Consider the following 22,987-nt stretch of genomic DNA (forward strand, 5'->3'; position numbering starts at 1 on the left):
TGCTTTGGAGATTGTGCTCATTATACGAAGCACCTTTCTCCCCCCCCCCAAAAAAAAAAATATTGTGTGCAAATGCCACATATCGAAGCAGGCTGGAATTTATTTTTTTCTTTTTAAGTGTTTCAGAGGGATAATGAATACTTTATAATAAGGATTGAGGAAGATGTGGCCCTGGCCAGAATAGCTGGTGAGTCCAACAGCTGGAGGAATATAGGTTCCCCATTCAAGATCTAAGTTATTCTTGGCTTCATACAACTCTTCCATACAACTCTTACCACACCTCTGACTTTTGCGATGTGAGGGAGATGATTGAATTTAATTAACTGGTAGGCATTTATGCTGATAGGTGTCCGGAGTGTTACTTGCCCGTGTGTAATGTTAAATGTGTAGTTGACTTAGAAAAATCTGCATTGCTGCATATCCTTAGTTAAAGTGTATAATGAGAGTTCTTTCTGCTCCATGTTATGGTTGGAACTCTGCTTACAGTGGAAATTGACAAGCCATAAACATGCAGAGGATTGGGCTACATACACATTTCAGTGCAGTCCTATGCATCTCATGTTCCCTTATGGTTTACTTCCAGCAACTATCAATAACCAATCCTAACTCATTAGTTTTGCCACAAGTTTCCCTTAATAGTAAACACAGAGTTCTCTTAATCCTTTTCCAGTGGGACAGCTCTTCTATGGAGCACAGCTCTGCAGTGACATGGATTTAAAGGACTGAATCTATTCAAAATCATTACTTGAGAACATTTCAGGTACTAAATGGTAAACCAGCCTCCCTGTTACAAGTTGAAGCTAATTTGTCAAAGCTGACCTCTTTAACAAGATACTAGTTTATTGGATCCAGTTGTCCTATGGAGAGAGAGACTTTCCAAATTACCACTGTTAAGTATTTCAGATAGTGGCTGGGTTAAATCAGCCCATAATTTGATAGCTGCAATAGATTCTCCTCTGAATTTTTGCTAACGCAAGGAGAAAAGAGCTTTAGATTGGGTGAGGCAATGTATTTTGGTTTAGATTTCCATGAACATGTAATCTCCGGCCCTGTAAGGGTTAAAAAAGGCGCCTTGGAAATCATGTTCATTCCAGAATAGCGAGTTTCCGGCCTTCGCTGCGGCATATATCGCGAGATTCTGTGGCGCATCAATGCGTCAGATCGGCAACCACCCCGCGAGAGGGCGGAGTGTGTCCATATGTTCTCTGCGCAGCCTCGGATTTCCAAAACTACATTTCCCGTGGGCGCTCATGGGCCGTCGTCGGGCGACTGGAATGAGGCAGGATGGCGGGTCGCGCGGTTTGGTGACGCCAAGCTGTCCGGGCGGGTGTCCTCTGGTTGGTCGGGAGGAAAGGAAGGAGGGGGAGAATCTCGGGCGGGCTAGACGGTGACGGTGTTGGTGGAGGAGGGGGGGAGAGAAAGGGTAGGAAAGGGAGGGGGAAGTGGAGCGGCTAGGGACGGCCTCGGCGCGCGCGCGCGCGCTAGCCAGGGAGCGAGAGAGGGAGGCAGGCATCCTGTGAGGGCGCGAGGCATCGCCATAGAGACAGTGACAGCACAGAACGGGATTGGGGCCAGGGGTGGGGGCCGAGAGGAGCGTGAGGGAGGGAAAGAAGCGTGAGGGGGGAGAGAAAGCGCGCGCGCGGGCGCGCGCACAGGGGGTGGCCGGGCTAGGCCGGGCCTCTCTGTTTGCGCCGTGCGTGCGTGCGTGCGGGTTGCGGGTGGGTGGGAGGGAGGCCGGCAAGGCTCGGGAGAGGTCCCAATATGGATTCGGGGGAAAGCGGCGGAGCTCCGGGAGGAGGAGGAGGAGGTGGTGGAAGCGGCGGCGGCGGCTACGAAACCGGCGGCGGGAAGATCCGGACGCGGCGATACCACCTGGCAGCGGCCTCCTCGAAGCCTTACCCGAGAAACAAGCAGGTGAGGGAGGCCGAGCGGGGGAGCATGTGGTGTGCGAGACCGGCGGCTGGACACATAATATATCTGTATGGAGGAAGCGGCGCCGCCAGCCCCGGAATTGGCCGGCGAGGCTCCGGCTCTGCCCTCACGGGGCCCCCTGGGAGCCGCCGTTGTCGGCCTGAGAAATGGCCAGGCCATATTCTGGGTGGGTGAACTACCTGGTACCTCGAGGAGGAAGAGAAAGCATTTTCTGCCCCCCCCCTTTTTATTCTTCTTCTTCTGAGGGGGAGAGAAGGGGAAGTGTGTGGGGTCTATGTGAGGCGGGGGAGGCGTTGATTTCCGAGGGCGATCCCAGCGATATGAATGATTCAAGTGCAGGGTGGGGGGGAATGTTTAGAGGGGTGGGATTCCCCTTCTCCCGTTTTGAGGCACGCGCTTGGGTTCTGTGAGATTTCTCCCCTTCCTGGATTTCTGTTACGGCGGGAAGAAAAGGAAGGAAGGGGAGGGCAGGCAAAGGGGAAAACGTGCCTCCTGCGAATCAAGGCGCCGATTCGCTGTTGTGCGATGTCTCAATCAAGTGTTTTTAGCGGGATCCCCTTGCTTTAAAGGTAACGCCGAAAAGGGTTTTAACCATTGCACAAATTGCACATCCCCTTTCCAGGCTTTAGGCTGCAGCCTTAGCCCCCACTTAACCTGGAAGTAAACCCCATTGAATTCAGTAGGAGTTATTTCTGGGTAGAAATGGCGAGGATTGGAATATTGGGGTTATACTTAATGAGTCTGCACAGTGTCCACTGAGATTTCAAAACCTGTCTTTTGACTTAGTTGGTAGTACATTTTTTTAAAGCAAATCTGGTTATGTTAGTGCTTTTATGAAAATGCATGCAAAATACGAATTGCGTATTCAGGTGCTATTTCAATGCTAGCACAGGGACCAAATCAGCCATTAATATATTTTAGAAAAAACTTAAGTGTTAGTAATTTATGAGTGACACATGAATTTGTTTTGTTTAACAATTTATAAATGACAGCTTTTAAAAATTGCTGCCCATGCAGACATGTAAGATTTGGAATATTGGGTATTCAGTGAAGTTTGTTCAGAGCAGACGTACTGAAATTTAGAAACTTAATTTAGTCATGTCCTTTAATGTCAGTGGGCCAGCTCCAAGTAGAATTAAAATGGGATAAAACTCATTGTGTTCTAAATTTTTATTTTGATAAATTTAAAATATGTGAAAATGGTTGACTGGACTTACAAAAAAATATATATTATGGAAGGGGTTAAATTATATTGCAGATACACATTAATGATCCTGTGCATTTTGGCTGCAGTTCTAACCATGTCTACTGAGAAGTAAGTGAGGCTCACTCTCAGGTAAGCATGGTTTCTGTTGCAGCCATAATAATCAGATTTGTAGCATGGATTTTCCCCCATGGTGGGACAAAGGTGAGATACTAATGAAACAAATAGGTGATACAGAATATACTGATTCAATGTTATTTATACGTCACAACCAAAAACAATATAGCTGTTGTGAGAAATGCCTGAAGTTGTAGGTAAAATGTGAAAGAATATAAAATTTGATCAAAAACAATTCATGCTGTGTTCAGTAACACTGCTTTTGAAGCTAACTAGAAATATAAATAAAATTACACTGTAAAAAGTGGCTTCCTTTATTGTATTTGTCAGATTAGAATAGCTGTTGGGTTACAGCTACTAGTGTGAGCAGAAAGTAGGACAAACACCTATACCTTTTAATCATTGTGTAGAAGAAATGATTTCAGATAATTGAAGCTAGTTATGTAGGGGTGAGAAACCATGACTACCAAAATTCCATCTTCTAACTAATTATTAAAGATCACTGTTGTCATTTGCATGATCTCACCCTGGTATCTGTACTTTTGACATATTTAGTCGTTAGAATGTAATTGTTTATATATTTATAGCAAGGAGTTGTACTGATTAAGTTCTACTGTGGAGTATGCCTATTTGAAATTAACCTACGCCATGTCCATTAATGTCAGTGAGTGTGCTCTGGGTATTACTAAAGTTGGATATAGTCCATACAGTTTACCACCATTACACTATTTGGATTAAACAGGTGAGCAGTTATGGGTATGATCTTTGTCATCTTCTCTTTGACTGTACATAAAGCCCAACAGTGTTGCTATTTCTCCATACATCTTTTGTAATTGTTTCAGTTGTTCTATTTTATAATAAGGTTCAGCTTTGGAAATGAAGTTTTTAAAAAATCCACTTATATGGGGAATAGATTTCTTGAGATTCCTTCCTCTGTGGTGGTGAAGACCAATTCAGCAGTTCATTTGTCTTCAACACAGTTCTGTTCTACCCTAATATTTATGCAACTGTCATCTAAAGCCAATTAGTTAGTTTTGGCCTTTGTTAATGGAATGTCTAAATCTTGGAAGCCTAAATCCTCATAAACCTTGTTTTAAGATTAAATTTAGTATCTTTAATCCTGTTGGGAATTTTACAAATTATGTTTGTGAGAGGATTTTAATAGTGCTGTATTTCTGAACACACAAAAAAGCAATACACAAAGATTTGTGTGTGTGTAAACCCTATTAATTTTCTGGATTTCCACTTTGTAAACCCTATGAAATGTAAGGGAATTGACAACCACTAGGAATTTCCTTGCTTGCTTTTTTCTGGACTTTTCTACAAGCAGATTCTGCCGGTTTTAATGAAACATTTTCCTTTGCTTTAAGCACATTCTTGCATGTTTGCCAGCAAAGTGGTCCAATAAAAATTATCCTAATGTAAGCTGCTTCTTTTTATGGAACCACCACCAAAGCATCATTTCAGGGTAACTTATAGAGGTCATATATTATTCAAGTTGAGAAACCGCTTGGAGTAAGTTATTTCTGATCAGTAGTGGATTAAGATATCTTTGTACCTTGAGCACAGTCTCATTCAATACTTTGATTTTGAGATTCTTTTGGAGCAGATATTAGCCTGACCAATTTAAAGCATGTAATAATAACAATAATTTATTATTTATACCCTGCCCATCTGACTGGGTTTCCCCAGCCACTCTGGGCAACTCCCAACAGAATATTAAAAACATGATAAAACATTAAACTTTAAAAACTTCCCTAAACAGGGCTGCCTTTGGATGTAGGTTGGATCCAGATTAACAGCAATCCAACACCCGAACCACATTATGCTGAGCTGTTAGGAGGGTTGGATTGTGTGAAGGTGTTTTTTCTGCTCAGCTCTATTTTGTCAGGTCTGACCTTCCTCGTTTGCCTGCTGAATGTGCAATTAGGAAGGAGAGCAATAGGTGTTCGATATAAGCACACTGAATTTGGATCCCATTGAAATATATGGAACAGGTTAATCTTGACTAACTTGTCCCTTATATTTCAGTGAGATTCAGGTTTAACAAATTTATTCTGGTTCTAATCATGTATTTATAACATTGTTGCTGTTTGTAGCTGATTATATATTAAAGTTCTATCAGCTGGATATTAGGGCTGAGCGATGTCTGGTTCTTAATATCATGATATATTGCTAGATAAACATTGCAATATACAGATATATCACAATGTCTGAAATAAGGATGGAACTATGTAGAGGCGAATGGGGTAATGTCCTGGCAACTGCTACTACTTAGGGGTCTAAATCGGATACATTTTTTACTTATCTTTATCGTTACAACTGTTATTTTAAAGTACAGAGCAACAGGGGCTGCAGGAATCATGAGAAAAGCAATGACTGGCTACACTCATGATCCCTTCCAACTCTACAATTCTATGATTCTTTATCCACATCACAATTTTTTTACATAGCACATGTGCACATCACAATTCAAATTATATCACCATGTTGTGTACAGTTGTATCTTGGTTGTCTCGGACGTTTTGGCTCCCAAACGCCGCAAACCCAGATTGATTGTTCCGGTTTGCAAACGTTCTTTTGGAACCCGAACATCTGACAGGACTTCCGCAGCTTCTGATTGCAGCCAATTAGAAGTTGTGATTTGATTTCTGAACGTTTTGGAAGTCAGAAGGACTTCTGGAACGGATTCCATTCGACTTCCAAGGTACGATTATATTATGAAACTGTTACCATAATGTGGACTTCAAACTGATTTTGGATGATGTATTGATACATCGCCCAGCCCTATTAGATATGGGTATTTGACATAAATCTGCTAATTGGACACTCCTGTGGGCAGAAGGTGATTTTCAGCATTTCTTCCCCATCAGCTGCCTGGGTACCTGCTTGATGGGGGACACCTAGAACAATGTAAGAGGTGGCATGGCAGTCTGCAGTGAGAAGTAGGGGTGTTGTCACAAAAAATCCTTCCTTTGGGAGCATGCGCTGAATTGTGCATTCCCATTCACAAACGGAAGAAGCCCTTCCGTTCAACTAAATACATTTTAAGGGATGTCAGAGGTGTAGAGGTACCTTTTTCTACTCAGACTTCTCAAAACTGTTCTATTAACAAAACCATCTCTTTATTGTTGGAATTGTATAGAATTTCACTAATGCAAAAACATGTAGAGCCACAAGACAAAAGGGAAATCTACATCTGCCTACTGTCCAATTCCCATCCACAGTATTCAAGGCTCTCAGTACTATTATGCACTATTTTATATTGCCTTACATAAGAAAGGAAATCCCTTATAATTAGTATATGGTCTGTTCTGTATATGCAATTTCATATACAGTCATACCTTGGATCTTGAATGACTTGCAAGACAAACGTTTTGGGTCCTGAACGCTGCAAACTTGGAAGTGATTGTTCAGGTTTGCAAATGTTCTTTGGAACCTGAACATCCATCGCTGCTTCCGATTGGCTGCAGGAGCTTTCTGCAGCCAATTGGAAGCTGTGCCTTGGTTTCCGAATCAAGTTGGAAGTTGAACGGACTTCCGGAACAGATTCCGTTCAACTTCCAAGGTACCACTGTATAATGCCTAAGTAGATTTAACATATTAAATTGGTAGCTATCATTTTTCCATAAAAATTAGCAAGTCTCTTAGGTTCTTTCTGTTATTGAGTGTAACTCCACCCCACTCTAAATAGCATCTTTCAAATATAATTAACTTTCCAAAGCTTTATTAGTACCATATCCCTAGATTCAGAGACACGTGGTGGAGCTTGCACCAGTTTTTCCAGCCTGTTGCATTCGGCCATACTGCACAATCCATCTGTTCTTTTCTGGAGGCCTTGCTGCTAAGATTAGTGAGATTAAATTGAGAAAGTATATCAAAAATAGTTTCTAACTTTTTTTTTTCTTTTGGTCTCTTAAGAGAGAAGGGTACAGAGAGACCTGTTATGGTACCTGTTATGGTACAGAAGGAGCTATGGAAATTGGAGAAGAAGGAAGTGTAGGCAGTCATACCTGAGGGATGTGGAAAAGGGGATAGCGGAGAGATGGCAGTGTGGAGACCTATGGAGTGTAGGAAAAATGATTAGCAGAGGAATGGGCATATAGAAGGATATATGGAATGGGAAAACAAAAGAAAATGAAAGAAAGAGGTTCAAAGAAGAATGGCTGTTACCAGGTTGCAGCTGAGGGAGAGGGAGATTTAAAGTTGCTTGTGTATTTGTTTTTTAAGATGTTTCTTGATACCATGCATACAAACGTATGTCTGAAGTGTATGCCTAAGCAGAGTGGAGAAGCCTAGGAAGTACTGAGTGTTACTCATATAAAATTGTAACTTCTGATATGGCAAAGGTGTGCCTAAAGTTGTTCTAAGAAGGCCACAGGAAAAACTGCAAAAAATTATTCTGGTTGTGTTTAAGCTTTGGTTTAAGGGTGTATGCTTGAATGGATTTAGGTTTAATCCGTATCATTTTTGTGAGTAAATCCCCTTGAATTATTGGAATTTGAGCAAACGTGTTTAGGCCAAATTGTCAGAGTAGCATTCTTTTGGAAACATTTTGTTTGCTCTTTCTGCTATTCTCTCGATTTCTGAAAGTTGTGTCAGTGCTTTTTGTTAAACTCTGAATCATTTCAAAGACGTTGCATTGATTCTGAAAAACTTGCCACAGTGAATGCGCATTTTAAAGGTAGTATGTCATAAGGGCTACATTGCCACAGCATAATTTGTTCAGGCCCCTGTGGACTCTGCTTCATTTGATTTCAAAAGAAGTTTGAATGGTGATAGTCATATGTTAGATACCCCAGTCAGCAGTAGGGGACATTTTGGATGGCTACTGCTTATAGAAAGGGTGGGGAACCTCTCCCTATGTCAAAGGCTGTACCCACTCATGGGAAATATATCTGTGGTGCACACCAGGCATTGACATAGCCAGAACTGGTGGTGAGCAGGGCTGATACCAAAAAGGGCCAGGGCCAGAATTAACAGTAGGCCACCCGTTTTCTTTCTACCACCCCTCTCTCTGGCACTGTCTGTCTCTCTCTCACACACACCTCTTCCCCCATCCCCATTACGAAACATAAGATAGAGAAAAGTCCAAGTCATGCATATAGTACCTTTTTTGTTAGCTTGATTGCTGGAAGGAGGGACGGCTGTGGACCAGATCCCAAGGTGCCAAAAGTCATATGAACATTCATGAAGAACTGCAATAGTTCCTACGTTTTGCAACTCCCTTCCATTGCATATCAGACAGGTACCTTTTCTATTGCCTTTTTGGCATCTGCTAAAGATGTTCCTCTTTCAACAAACCTCCTAAAATCTGTATCCAGGTTGGTATCTGTTTTGGATTGGAACTGATCTTTTGTGTTTGCTGTCATTTTAAACACTTTCATATTTCTAATACTTTTTAAAAAAAACTATGTGCAGTTGTTTTCAGTTTTTATTTATGTAGTGTTTTATATATTCTGTTGTAAATTGCTTCAGGATGCCTCAAAGGAAGTGACTCATAAATGAAATAATAGAAATAGGACTATAGTTTATTTACTAGAAAATAAATACTACCCTATTTAACAACACTTAAGAGCCTCATTTTAGTAATGCACAAATAATTGAGAGTTTGAAAATAATAGTTTTGATTCAAAATAAAAGTATTTTGTACAGGGCTAGTATGATGCTTTGTTTAAAATGCTTTTTATGTTATGCTTTCATGATGGGAGAATCCTCCTGCAGGTCACTTTGGTGTCAAAATATTATGTGGTGAGATGACAATATGCGTTAGTACTGCTGATGCTGTCAGTGATCTAGATAAAACTTACCCCCGAGAAGGATTCAGACTTTGAATCCCAGGGTTGTAGCCATTGGTAGTTCTTTTTGGAGTAGATCCATTGGAATTAATGGTCCTGACCAACTTAATTCTATTAATTTCAGTGTGTCTACTCTGAGTCTGGTGGAGTTTGATACAACACCTAAACATGGCAGTTACCATGAAAATGTAATCTTACTGATATTATAAAAAATGTGTACTAAATTATAAAGTGTGCCACACTCAAGCATTATTTATTTATCTATGGTTTGCTTTGCATGATACATCCCAAACTAAATAAAAATAAAAGTATCAACAATAAAAACATGTAACAACAACTTCAGATCCAATTTAGATGTGGAACGTTTTAATAATGTTCTATTATACTTAGTAATAAGCTCTTTTCTGAAACAGATAACCTTGCATTCTGTATATTTGAATATTTATCTTTTGGATATATCTGCGGTGTGTTAGTATCCCTGAAGAAAAACAAGAATGAAAGTTTTTGTCTGGATCCTGCAAATATTTCTGCACCAAAATAGCATGTACATAGCATTGTACAGTGGTTGCTGTACAGTGGTAGGCCTGTAAATTGTAGGTGTATGAGGAATCTACTAATAACTCTTAATGACTGTAACAAATTACACATCCCAGGATCCTTTGGTGGAAACCATGATTCTTAAAGTGCTTTAAATGTATGGTATGGATCTGATCATCGATGAAAGAATAGTTAGCCCCCATTGTGAAATGTTACCCTAAAAATGAGCACCCTCCTCCTGTTTTGGGCAGTGATTATTAGCTATCTTTAACCCTAGTTTCTGTTAACTGAGGCCCCCTTATTCTGTACTCATTATAGATAGTATATAGGCATTTCTGCTATCATTTAAAAAAAAACAAAGCTCACAATTGATAACCCCTGAGTGAGATACTGATGCATGGGGAGTGATCCTGCTTAGCACTAGGCACTCCTGTGCACCCAAGCCACCCACGAAGCAATACTACCACTCTCCCTTCACATTGCTTGATGTGAAGGGAGAGTGATCCTGCTTTAGTGTTAAATCCTCACTTCGTGCGGTGCTTCATAGGCTCCCAGTAACCAGTTGGTTGTCTGGTTCTTTGGCAGCTGCACAAAGCAGAGATTGAACCCTTTCAGTCCCACCCTTTCAGTCAAGTCCCAACCACAATGCCCTCAAGGGCCAAATGAGGAAGCCTGGTAGGGCAAGATTGGCATGTGAGCCAGGCATTCCACACCTCTGCTATATGCAACAAAGGGAGGTTGTTCTCAGAAAGTACCATCTCAATAGGAGAATAATTATTAGAAGAGCTAATAGTTACATGTCAGTTATTGATCCAATGGACTACATTTTTTAAAAGTCTGTCCCCTAAGAATGTGTCTAAAGATATAGTGGATCTGAACTAAAACATTCTCAATTTGACTGTCTGATGATGATGGTTTTTAAAGCCATGCTTGCCTTGAAGAGGAGTCACTATTCTTTGCTACTCAGTAATGAGATGCCTTGAGGCTTAGAACACTACTGCTTGCTTTCCTCTCTGTGATCATGACCTTGGATACATTTTAGTTGTCCCTTTCTGAAGTTTAAATGAATTTATTACTCACGAACACATTAACAGCAGGTTGTTCTGAAATGAATATTGTAATCCATGACTAGCCTGGAAGTGTAGTAAAAGCTGCCTTATATAGGAGGTAAAAACAGAGATGGTAATTTTAAAAGTATCTGTAATAGGTTAGCCTTGATAAAAAGCATAGCTTTATTTGTCTTAATTTTTAAGCTTTTAAAATTTGTAACACTCTGACTATATGTAGTTTAGATGGTCAAAAATCATTATTGTTGCACATAATTTTATAATTTATCTGTAATTTGTGTCAATCTCAAATTTGTCTTTAAACATAGGTACTGTATTCTGATGTGCTGTTTTCCACACTTTGCTAACCAATTGGCAACTAAACTTTGCACTCTCAACATAAAGTAGCTGAAAAAGCTGTATTCCATTTAGGCCTAATGCATTTAAATATGGAAAATAGAATCAGGATTTACCATAAAGCTAGCCCAGTCAGAAGGCCACAAACTGCAGTACTTGATTGAGGTTCAGACTCATAACAGTAAAAAAAAAAAGTATTATAAAGAATACACTGTTCTCCAGTGATACTGATCAGGCTTAATGCCTCTGACAAAGCCAAGTGGTAGAAATGTGGAGAACCTGAACAACTGTGACCTACATTGGAATTGCAAAGTTGCCAATAAACTATGGGCAGAAGTCAGACAGTGTATCAACTTTACTCACAGACTTATTTGTGAGTTACCTTTTGGTCTTTTAATGATTGGGCAAATTATAAATTACAAATTTTAATAGATTCCTGTTCAGCCTGAAGGCTCCCAGAAGGGCTTACACAATATAAAAACAAACAAACCCCCAGTATACCACAACTACTAAAAGTTAGTAGAACAGAAACATCATAAAAATTGAGTTACGCTGACACACATGTCTTAATTCTGTCAGTTGGATTGTGGACATGTGCTCTACAGGGAGCTGTTTTTAAAAACTCTTCAGAAACTTCTGCTTTTCCAGAATGCAGCAACTAAAGGTTTGACCAGAGCCAGTTTTTGAAGGAATGCATGTGATAGGCCCCTTGCCTTTTGCAACAGTTCACTGACTTCAGGCCCATTTCAAAGTGTTGACTAGCTTTTAAAGTCCTGGACAGTTAATACTTAAAGAACTGTATTCTCTCATATGAGCCGCCCACTCATTGTTTGAAGTTATAGGTGTTAGCATCCACATTTACTATTACATCTGTGATATTTTATATGTAATGATTCAGATATGCCATAACACATGTGTTCTGATAATTTGAAGTTCTTACTCCTAGATGGTGCCAACGTCTGTTATGGAGCCTATCTATTTGTGGGGGTGTCAGTTTGTGTGGAACAATATACCGTATTTTTTGCACCATAACACTCACTTTTTTCCTCCTAGAAAGTAAGGGGAAATGTCTGTGCGTGTTATGGAGGGTATGCCTACGGGTGGCATGCCTACGGATTTTCCTCCTCTAAAAACTACGTGCGTGTTATGGTCAGGTGTGTGTTATAGAGCGAAAAATACGGTACTTCGGGTTTCAAGACTGTTGTGTTATATAATTACTCCTTCACTGAAGGTAGAACAGAAATTGTTTGAAATTACCTTGTTTCCTTTGGCTCAGTAGTTTTTAATCCTTGGATTATTGCTGAATGTATGCTACTCTTAATATCCCGACTATTTACATTGAATTAGATTGGATTACCGGGGGGGGGCGCGAGTATGCCTTTTACGTAAAATTTCAGTGCTTCAAAAGTGTACGTTAAAGGTGATTGTGTTCATTTCAGGAAACAAACTAAAAGTCAAATGTGTGGATGATTTTCTCAAAGTGAAAGAGACGACTCCTTCATAGGTTGAACAATCTTGCAGTTTTGAATACTTTTGGGGAGTGAAATCTTGCTTTTGTTTTCCCTGTATGTCTTGACATCACTTAGGAGCTGGGTTCTCTTGTTCACTTCAAAAGGATTCATTAGCAAGGCTCTACAAAAGGGGTTAGCAACCTTTTTCAGCCGTGGGCCAGTCCACCGTCCCTCAGACCATGTGGTGGGCCGGACTATATATTTTTTTGGGGGGGGGAATTAACAAATTCCTATGCCCCACAAATAACCCAGAGATGCATTTTAAATAAAAGGACACCTTCTACTCATGTAGATCTGTCTGCGGGCCGGATTTAGAAGGCAATTGGGCCGCATCCGGCCCCTGGGCCTTAGGTTGCCTACCCCTGCTCTACAAATTGTGCCTGGCCTTGGGACCAACCAAAAACGTGTAGTTTCCAGGACCTTGCTCCTCCCCTAAAGTATAGAAATATAATTTCTGGCCTCATGCCATGCCTTTGAGACTGAACTTTTATTTTGGCACTGTGTTACTGATGCACTCGAAGCACCTTGGAGGCAGGGCACCAAAATGAACAAATCGAAAAGGGGTTGTCCCTTTCATTGCACTGTGTTTTGAACACTCTGAGAAAGATGATTCCTGTTGCCTGTTCCACCACCAAGCTTGGGTGGAAGCTGGGGATTGGTCATGTGCATCGTAGAGTAGTAGAACTGAGGTGACTGCTGCACATTGGGGATGTTTCTGTGCTAGATGACTACACCTGTTTGGAACATGAATATAATTGGAACAGAAGTTATAACAGATTTGCTATTTCAGGCAGCTTCACAGCATTGTAAACAACTACCAACAACCTGTTGGTAGGTTCTAGTAGTAACTTTGTCAGCTGGGCCTTTGTTAGTCTAGATATAATTTAAAAACATTCTTTCTTTCTTATAAACAGGGAATTGTAAATATCGTTAAGGAATCTGTGAAGAGTATTGTTCCAGCTTGGCTTCAGAGATATTTCAGGCAAAGCGAAGAGGAATCCCCAAGTGAACAAAGGAGCTTAGAGGAGAATGTAAACTATCATCCTGCCTTTGAAGATGATGATGCTGACAATACCCTTGAGATTGATGGACGAATTACTCCCGAGCCAACAAGAATTACTTTAGATGGTAGGCGAAAGATCTTCTCCAACCTCACAGCTAGCTTCTAACAATTTGTTCTAGAGGTCTACTTACAAATATCAAAACATTTTAATGGTTTTCTTAACTGCAAACTGAGGGATGCTATTTTATATATGTCAAATATTCTGTTAAAAGAGAGTAATTACAGACCCCTTGATATTCTGGTGCAGGGGTAGGGAACCTCAACCTACTGGCCAACCTTAGCTTGCCAGGGGTTCAAATTTTCTTCCAAAAGGCCATTTTTAAAACCACACCCATCTCCTAATCTGATGGGCAGATGACCTCAGCAGATGAGCAGGAGATGGGTTTTAGTTTTGCAAGTTCCTGTTCCCTGTGAGGAACAACACATGCATGCATGCATGCTCGATCTTTGCAGAAAGCAGGATATGTTTCCCTGTCCCCATCAGCTGATGAGCAGGTCTTTCAGTCCTGCCTGGTTAAATCCAACTCTATAATTACGCATCCTCCACAGGCCATCTTTGACAGGTGGTTGAGACCTGATGTCAATATAAGATCAGAAATAATGGCATTCCCAAGGGTATAAGGAAAGTTTTTTTGTATGCAACCGCGGCCGTGAGGGTGTGTATTGCGACATACTGGAAAAAGAACAAACTCCCTACTAGAGCTGAACGGTTACTCAAATTGACAGAATATGCGGATTTACCATCTCTTTTGGAAAGAATCGGAGACAAGCCCAAACAGGAGTTCATTCTAGAATGGATAATTTCAAGAATTATTTGAAAAGCAGCTGTAACTTAAGCATGGTTACAGCCTTTGAATTATTTCTGTAAATAGTACATACGAAGGAAAACAATATCGAAATAGAAAAGAGAATTTTTCCAAAACAATAATGATAAGCTAAAGCAAGATGCTTAATATAAAAGAAAATATGGAGAGGATGGGAAGTCATAGGTTCGTGTAGAAAATACATAGTTGAAATTGTATTTATCTTTTGTGAACATTGTTATCTTTATTAGACTGTTTGAAATGAAGATGACTACATGTTGTATATATATGGAAAATGAATAATAAAGCATTTTAAAAAGTTTTTTTTTAAAGATCAGAAATAATGGGAGAAATAAAAATCTTCTTTGCCCTCCCCTGCCAAAAATCTTGCCCACCCTGCTCTGGTGTGTGTTACTTCAGCATTATTGTGAAATGTTGGACACAATGTTTTGGCCAACACCATTTTACCTACTAGCGTTACCATGCACTGTTTTTTGAGACCAACATTCTAAGCATTGCACTAGTATTCAATTATAATTCTGGGGTTTTAAAACATTTTTTAGTATACCTAGTATGGCAAGAGATGAACAAACTCGATCCCTGTCTTGTGTGTTAAATTCAGTGCAATATATATGATCCTGCTGTGTGATAAGGAGATGTGCATCTCTAATTGCCTTACCACTCCCCCCTCCCACCAAAAAGTTGATGTAGATGTTCAGTAACTTCTGCACAGTAGGGTCTTGGCATCCAAATCTAAGCTGAGAGATTTTTAAGTGCTATTCTTTCATGTTCTCATCCATTCTCCTAGTCTGAAATGTTGCTGTGAAATAAAAATTTAATCACCAACAATTAAGTGATAAGGTTACCATCGATCACTACTAATATATATATATATTCCAAATGGAACCAAAGCTTTGAACTGGTAACTCTTTGCATTGGATGGGTAGCCTCTTTTTTATATTATTATTATTTTATTTATTTCTTTCAATTTATATACCACCCTTTATCAAAAGATTCCAGGGTGTTTAAAAACACATTGCAGAACATCAGTAATAAAAACCTCATTAAAAACAGTGACAGACAGCCTAATAGCCTACCATTAGGATTATTGGAAAGAGAAAATGTTAGTCATACAGTTCCCTTTCCCAGAGATAGGTGAGTAAATGCAGTTTATTATCTAGAGAGCTGATACAATTGAACTTGTAGCAAAATATTTTTATAATTATTTACACATGGATAGATAAACAATTGTTTTGTGGCTTTCAAATTACTCAGGGTGGTATTCCTTGCATTTCAGATTTAACTTGTCAGGTTAAAATATTCTGTTGTTGTTATTAGGCATCTATTTAAGCACTAGAGTATAGATTGGCATACCCAGGATCATATTTTGTTTTGTTTTTAACGTCGCAACTAATGTTTCACTGTCAGTGCCATCATTTATATTGTGTTGTAGTAATGTAGTACTTGGAAGAAATGTAGTAGCTATTCTCAGATGGATAGATGAAACCATGCATGTATGTGGCACAAGTTAAATTTAGCTTATCGTCTATTTTTTACACTTGAAGCTTAGCAATAGAAGTAGTGTTGATAGTAAATAGCTTTTGACTGTTCCATATGCATACCTGCAACTTAAGATAATTCTGATTGTGCTGCTTTGTTCCTCTTTAGAGCCCTCAACAAGTAGATCTGGTTTAAGCTTCACAGATATTTTAACAAGACCCTCTCTCCACCGGAGTCATCTTAATTTCAACATCTTGGATTCCCCACCTCCACTTTGTCAACCCTCCACATCATCTGCATTTCCAATTAGTAATTCTGGACTTTCACTTGGAAAAGAAATGAAAGATTCTACCTCTCAGCATGATGATGACAACATCTCAACTACAAGTGGCTTTTCTTCGAGGGCATCTGATAAAGGTAACAAAGTTCACCAGAATCATTAGGATCTTTTTGTATGATTATTCCATAACGTGACTAGGTTTTGTTATACTGACATCTCTTTAGAAGAGATGGTGCGCAAATGGCAGGTATTAACTGTACGTTTTAAGACTCTGATGTTATTAATGCAATGTTATTTTCGGGGAGTGGGGAGAGGCAGCAGATTATGAGGGAAGGAAGTTATCCCATGGTCCTTTGATGCAGAGAGCCAAATAGGTGCGTGTGATGGGACGATGACCTGCTTGTGCGTAAAATCCAAGTCCCTCAAGAGTTTGGTCAATTTTGCAAACCTCTGTCTGTAACGGAGCCCCTTAAACATGGCTCCGTCAGTCGCTAGCAGATTCCGACAGTGGTTGCTTTCGGAATCGCTTCCAACATAAAAGCTCCTTAACGGAAACACCTCTTCTGGACTCTCTGCGTGACAGTTTCAGGCGAGGAGTGGGTGTCCCTACAGGAGGTCCTGAAACCTCCCCACTGTTTTCGCTGGAAGTGTCTCTGAGCCATCCCTCCAGCTCACTTTCCCTCAGCTCACCTCCTCTCCCCCTACTGGTTCCCTCTTCAGCTGCTGAGTCTCTCCCAACCTGTGTGAGCCCTTTCACCTCCCTTCCTTCCGATGGCAGTTCCCTGACAGTGCGTTAATATATCTATGCTATTTTTCACCCAAAGGACCCCCCAAAGCAGTTTGCAAACAACATGAAACACAATTAAGAATAGGAACAGATTAGAGCAGCAACTAATAAAACACAGCAGTATATTTTTAAAAGAACACAGTAACAACAGGAGTCAGCCATCACAAACTAGTCTTGGAGAAAGAAATTAGTCACTTTTAAAAGCCCATTGGAATGGTATACACCATTAAGGGCCAGTGTTGTTGTTCTTGCCAGGATGTGTGTGGAAAACCTACTAGATCAGAACTGTTAAGACACATGTATCATGAATTCCCACTTGTTAAATTATATATGTTTTCCTTTTGGGAAAGAAAGAGGGGAGAAAACCTCCATAGATCTCAGTTTCTTCCTCCTTTCACTCCATTCCTCACTTCTTTCCCTCCATCCTTCCCTTCTTTCCATGAGCTAGATAAAGAAAAGTAGTGTAGTTTCTTTCAAAGAATTTCTGGACGGCAAAATGGGAAATGTAGGGGGACAAAACTTTAATATTGTTGTTATTGTAGTATTAATCATCACTATTTTATAATATAAATAAGGCATTGATGCAGTTGTGTACGCATGTTGTCTTTTTAGATATAACAGTTTCAAAAGTTGCTTCAGTACCACCTCTTTGGTCCTCGGAGAGTGAAAGACTTGTCTCCCTTTCTCAGCATTCAGCCACCAGCTCTAAAAAGCCTGGCTTTAATCTGTCTGCTTTTGGAGCACTTTCCCCTGTAAGTACTGCACAACGTTTGCTTTCACTATGTTACTTCTGTATCCATTTTGCTAATTAGATATCAATGTGTGTTTGCAGTCACTTGGTAATGCATCAGCTTTTAAGACAAGCCAGCTTGGGAATTCTCCATTTTATCCTGGAAAAACCATGTATGGTGGTGCAGCTGCAGCAGCAAGGCAGTCTAAAGCACGGATTACTCCTTATCAGGTAACAGAAATGCTGGTGATCTATGGAGGATGTGAAAGAAGAAGCTACTTATATTAATAATTCTGATAGAGCTTTTCACTTTGTACTTTCCATAGTATAAGGATACAAGTATTTCATTGTTTTGGTAACAATAACTTTAGTGATGCAGCTCTGGAATACAAACGAATCTCAGCCTGTTCTGGTTCATACGCAACGTTAAATTATGGCTACTTAAAAAACAGAAATGAGTGCTTGTCAAGCCAGAAACTCTGTGTTGTCACCACCCACCTTTCCACTGGCAGAAATTCACTCTTTAGAGGGTACACCTGGTGGGCAGGGCAGTCTCCTTGCCAGTTCAACTTACCACCAGCCTCACTGCAGGTCACTCTTGTGGGCAGCTCTGGGTACTGTAAAAGAGAAGAGGCGGGAATGCCATTTTGGAAGGGATCATGGCTTAAAATAATTCTATTCAGTTTCTAAACAAGTCATTGTTAAACCATGGTCTTCGAAGCTGCCTTGTTTACCTAAGCCACTTGTTTTCATCATATGTGAAATGATTTTGCGCAACGAAACATAAACTCTAGCAACGACCTTCCTTGTAGCCAAGCAGGAGGAGGAGAGGGAAGGATGGAGTTTGTGAGCCTGAAACTTTGCTCATTCTAGCTCATGCACATAATCTTAAACCGGGTTTAGTGCAGGCTTCCTCAACCTCGGCCCTCCAGACGTTTTTTTAGCCTACAACTCCCATGATCCCTAGGTAGCAAGACCAGTGGTCAGGGATGATGGGAATTGTAGTCTCAAAACATCTGGAGGGCCGAGGTTGAGGAAGCCTGGTTTAGTGTTACATGTGAACCAGAGCAGTGGTAAAATGTGGCTTAGCATGACTTGCAAATGTCCAAACAGGTTAGTTGCTGAATTTGGATGTGACAATAAAGCATTGCAAGAATGTGTCATGGTGAAACTTGAGTTTGCATTGTGTGAGGGCATAACAACTATAAATTGTAAACTCTTTGTGGGCAGGGACCTGCCATCTGTTCCCTCTGAAACACCTGAAGTCCATGTTCACTGATAATGTATATATGACGGATATTAGTATGTATGAGGTCTACAGAAAATGCTCTCATTAAGCTACCTGGGCCACGTTGAGTATATTTGAGTCCTTTCTCTCCAAATTCCTTCTAGACCTTTGGAGATCAACATGATAACTGACTGTAATAGTGTGTAGACCCAAAGCTTCAAATCACACAATATAACATCCATAATCTTGTTTTTTTAAGACACCAGTAAGAAGGCAGATGAAAGCCAAGCAAGTGAATGCACAATCTTACGGAGTGACAAGTTCTACTGCACGGCGCATCCTGCAGTCTCTGGAGAAGATGTCAAGCCCAATAGCGGTAATTTTCTCTATTTGAAATGTTATTTATTCAGTACATAACATGAAGCTTTCTAATCCTGTATTGCATTAGGCAAACTCTTTCTTTGAATACATATGGTTTAACTTACTTCAGTGCTGTTGTTTTTCCAACAGGATGCTAAAAGAATCCCATCTTCCTCATTTTCATCTGTAAGTTAGTCTTCAAACTTTTTTAATGCATGGAGTTGTTGTTGTTTTAATCACGCTTGTTAATTTGGGTGTTTTGTTTTCCAGCCTGCGGAAAGAAGTATGCAGAATATCACTGACTTCCATTCACCAAGGAAAAGGGTAAGTTAACTTCCATGTCTTAGTTGCTTCTAAGTGGTGTAGAACTGTTTTATATTTTATGTTTGATATGCAGCAGACATGAAATTGCCTATGGATTCTACTATAGATAGCTGCTGGTATTTGCCTACTTATGTTTTTTAAAAATCCATTTACTTGGTTTTGAAATTTGGAACCTAGAGCAAATGTTAGTGGAATGCTAAATTAAGCTTTTATAAAACTAGTGTTGTAGTCGATGAATAAATTCATAACTTGCACTGCATCTGTATCTTCTGTCTTTAATATACCTATCAGATCTGTTTGTGTCATCCAGACTAAAATGTGCAACAAGGAGAAAACAAGAGGCTTATGTTTACATGCTAGAGGTGCCATATGTAAGATTAAAGTTAGCGGAATAAGGCAAAACTTTCACATGGTTTGCTAGATCTTCTGTCCTCAATGAGAGTTGTTGAAGATACCATTGTGGGGAAAATACCATTTTGGAGGCCCTACTCTGAGTGTAACAGATTTTAGGAAACGGTATCCCTTTGTGAATAGTGGGTAGAACCTAATGAAGTCAGTTTTTTAAAAAATCATTTATTTGCAGGATTGGCCAGGTATAAGCAAGCACTATTTCAGCTTAAATTTACAGGTTGTTGACTCACACTTGTGCAGAAAACATGGAACACCAGCTAACAGGCAAGAGAAACTAGAGATGTCAGAAAGAAAACTCTGTACCCAGCTGTCATTAAGTAAAAAAAGAGGAATTGTCTATTCATACTGTAGTAAATGGTTGGCAGCAGTAATTCTTGGCCAAGAAAGGTTTGCTGGTGATTTGCCACTGAAGTGAGTGGGCTGTCAACAGTCCACTTAATTTCTTGAGTAAAACAGTTACAGATGTCTGTACAGTTGGTATTCTAAAGACCTGTGTCTTCAGTCTGGAACTGATCTACACTAATCAGATAATTATAGCTTATTTTTAATGCCTTGAATTGTTCAAACAGTGATACTGAGTTTTTATAGTGAACATCATTTGGAAGTTGCACATTACTTTCACGGCCTACTTCCATCAAAATAGCCTTTCCAAATTCAAAATTTTTGTCACTATTTCTGAACAAATAATATTTAGATGCAAACCAGTTTTATTGTAGAGGGCAGGGGGAGAGATCATTACTACTTGTAAAGATAAGCAAATAATTGGACTCGTTTTGCCATTTCCTGAATACAGCACTACAATGTTGGATTAATACTAGATAGTAGTCATTTGTCTAGTTCAATGGTTCTCAAACTTTTTTTCACTGGGCCACACTTTCAGAATAAAAATTTCCTCAAGCCATACTGATATGTATATGATAAATACATTGGGAAACACAACAAGGATTGTCCTCAGTATCACTTGGTGCTCTTGCTCTCATCTTGAAAATAAATCTATCTTATCTATTCTGCAAAGTAAAAAATATATATTTTGATACTATCCTATACTACACTGAAATGTTGTGTTTCCTTGATTGTCCTTGAATCTTCCCTCCACGCTTGCCGTCCTCTCCTGCCCCACCAGTATGGTGTGGCCACACCCTTTAAGAATCACAGGCTTGGTTTATAAATATAATGGTGATGGGATGTGCTAGAAAAATCACAAAAGGGTCTTGGATTTACCTTCCTCCTGAGCCGTCAGCTTCTCAGGAGGGTTGGTGGGACCTTGCAAAACGGTGTTGGAAATGCCGCTGACATTAGCAGAGGGGAAAGTAGCACTGGAGGGAATTTCCCCCTTCCATTAGTAGAACAGCTGGTCCAAGGCACTTCAATCTATGAAAAGGGACCTTTGCATCCAGCCTGGTGTCTGCATACAACTCCCTTTCACACCTGCACACTCCCATTAGGCTCTATTTCATGTGGAAAGTCCATAGAATTGCAAAAGTTGACCATGATGATGTTAGTTTGTCAGCACCTGATATCAGATTCTCCTATAGACCTAACCTAATTGGTGCACATGACCCACTCCTTACACCAATCAAAATGTGCAGAAGAGATATTAGTAGAATGCCAGGATTTTAAAAACTTTCTTAAAATGTTGTCTAAAACCAGTACATCTGAAAGCAGTGTGTTGGACTTGTGATGACATCCATCTCCTGTAGAAAAGGAACTTACTTACCTTTGAAAAGATAGTTCCGCCCACTCACTCCCAACAGACAGGGCTATGCAAATCAGATGTTTAACTGCCATCCTGTGTAGAAGAGAGCTTTCTCCAGCCAGACGCAGCAAGCAGGGAATAACTCCAGAGATGCTTGAACACTCCTGGATAATACAGTGGTACCTCGGGTTACATACGCTTCAGGTTACAGACTCCGCTAACCCAGAAATAGTACCTTGGGTTAAGAACTTTGCTTCAGGATGAGAACAGAAATTGTGCTGCGGCAGCAGCGGGAGGCCCCATTAGCTAAAGTGGTGCTTCAGGTTAAGAATAGTTTCAGGTTAAGTACGGACCTCCGGAATGAATTAAGTAAATAACCAGTGGTGCCACTGTAAAGGGACAGCAGCCATTGACAACAAAGACGCAAGATCAAACATGGGTATCCTCACGCCCAATTAGGACTGACTGAGACCCTTACAGCAGGGTTTTTCAAAAGTGGGTCCTCAGATGTTGTTGGAAAACAGCTCCTTTCATCCCCAGTGGGGACCCAAGTTTGAGAAACCCTGCCCTACAGCCTGAGACTACCCCCGCAACTCCCTCTAGTAGTAAGAAACACTTCTCCAGGGTGGGGAGGAAACCCTTCATGCAGATTAGGAACTTAACACAAGAAGTGCAGTATTCTCTTTTCCTACAGTAAAAATACATTCACTGTATTAAAAGCTGTATCCGTTCCACGGTGGGAGACCCGAGACACCATCTGCTCCCAGGCATAGAAGTAGACACTTTCTAAAACAGGAATTCAGGTATCGATCCGTTTCACCAGTGTGGCTTTGAAGACTTCCCTTCCCACAGTTTTAGGGTGAAAGGGATACACAAAGGCAGGGCTTTACTTAGTAAAAATAAAATAAAAATAGAGGAGCTGGTACTCGTGTATTGATAACAGTGCCATGAGTGTCAGCACAACATGGCTGACATTACAGCAAAAAAGAAAAGAAGGTGCCGAAACTTTACTAGTGAGTACTGTCACAAAAAAGCCATACATGTAGCTTATCTCTGCAAAAGAAAATTCTGGAACTCTCTTAATTTCCTTGCCAGACATCTCAGTTCAGGTCTGACAGTTAACCTCTTGATGGCAAGGTTTGCGGAAATTTCCTAGCAGCTCCCCAACTAAATGGGAACATTTCACGAGTCTTAGGTAACCACAAATTGTTTTTAAATAAAATTGGTAATAAGGTATGCATTTGTATTTGTTCAAGACCATTGAAACATGTGCATAACCACCTTTCATGTACAGACATGGGGG

The 22,987-nt window shown here is 40.2% G+C and overlaps 1 protein-coding gene and 1 long non-coding RNA gene across 8 annotated transcripts in view; one reads left to right on the top strand and one right to left on the bottom strand.

Moving 5' to 3' along the window:
• The first annotated feature begins 1,735 nt into the window (after positions 1–1,735).
• Positions 1,736–22,987, top strand: part of NUP153 (nucleoporin 153) — a 42,845-nt gene continuing 21,593 nt past the window's right edge. For 3 of the 4 annotated variants that reach the window (XM_082234180.1, XM_082234181.1, XM_082234182.1), the window contains exons 1-8: positions 1,737–1,914; positions 13,417–13,630; positions 16,037–16,285; positions 17,548–17,687; positions 17,768–17,896; positions 19,153–19,269; positions 19,404–19,439; positions 19,524–19,577. In XM_082234180.1, coding sequence (XP_082090306.1) covers positions 1,762–1,914; positions 13,417–13,630; positions 16,037–16,285; positions 17,548–17,687; positions 17,768–17,896; positions 19,153–19,269; positions 19,404–19,439; positions 19,524–19,577 — 1,092 coding nt within the window. In that variant the 5' untranslated portion in view covers positions 1,737–1,761. Of the gene's footprint in view, positions 1,915–13,416; positions 13,631–16,036; positions 16,286–17,547; positions 17,688–17,767; positions 17,897–19,152; positions 19,270–19,403; positions 19,440–19,523; positions 19,578–22,987 lie in introns of all 4 variants that reach the window. The other variant, XM_082234183.1, reaches the window with a different exon arrangement.
• LOC309538844 lies at positions 13,648–21,699 on the bottom strand. 4 transcript variants are annotated; one of them, XR_014222379.1, is made up of 4 exons: positions 21,613–21,699; positions 19,379–19,524; positions 18,240–18,282; positions 13,648–15,188 (listed from the first exon to the last, which is right to left on the bottom strand). It is a non-coding gene; the product is annotated as an uncharacterized lncRNA (long non-coding RNA). The 4 variants fall into 4 exon arrangements; XR_014222380.1 differs by having other exon boundaries at positions 18,164–18,282; XR_014222381.1 differs by lacking the exon at positions 13,648–15,188 and adding an exon at positions 17,778–17,916.

Source organism: Podarcis vaucheri (assembly GCF_965113315.1).
Source record: "Podarcis vaucheri genome assembly, chromosome: 8".
Taxonomy (NCBI): domain Eukaryota; kingdom Metazoa; phylum Chordata; class Lepidosauria; order Squamata; family Lacertidae; genus Podarcis; species Podarcis vaucheri.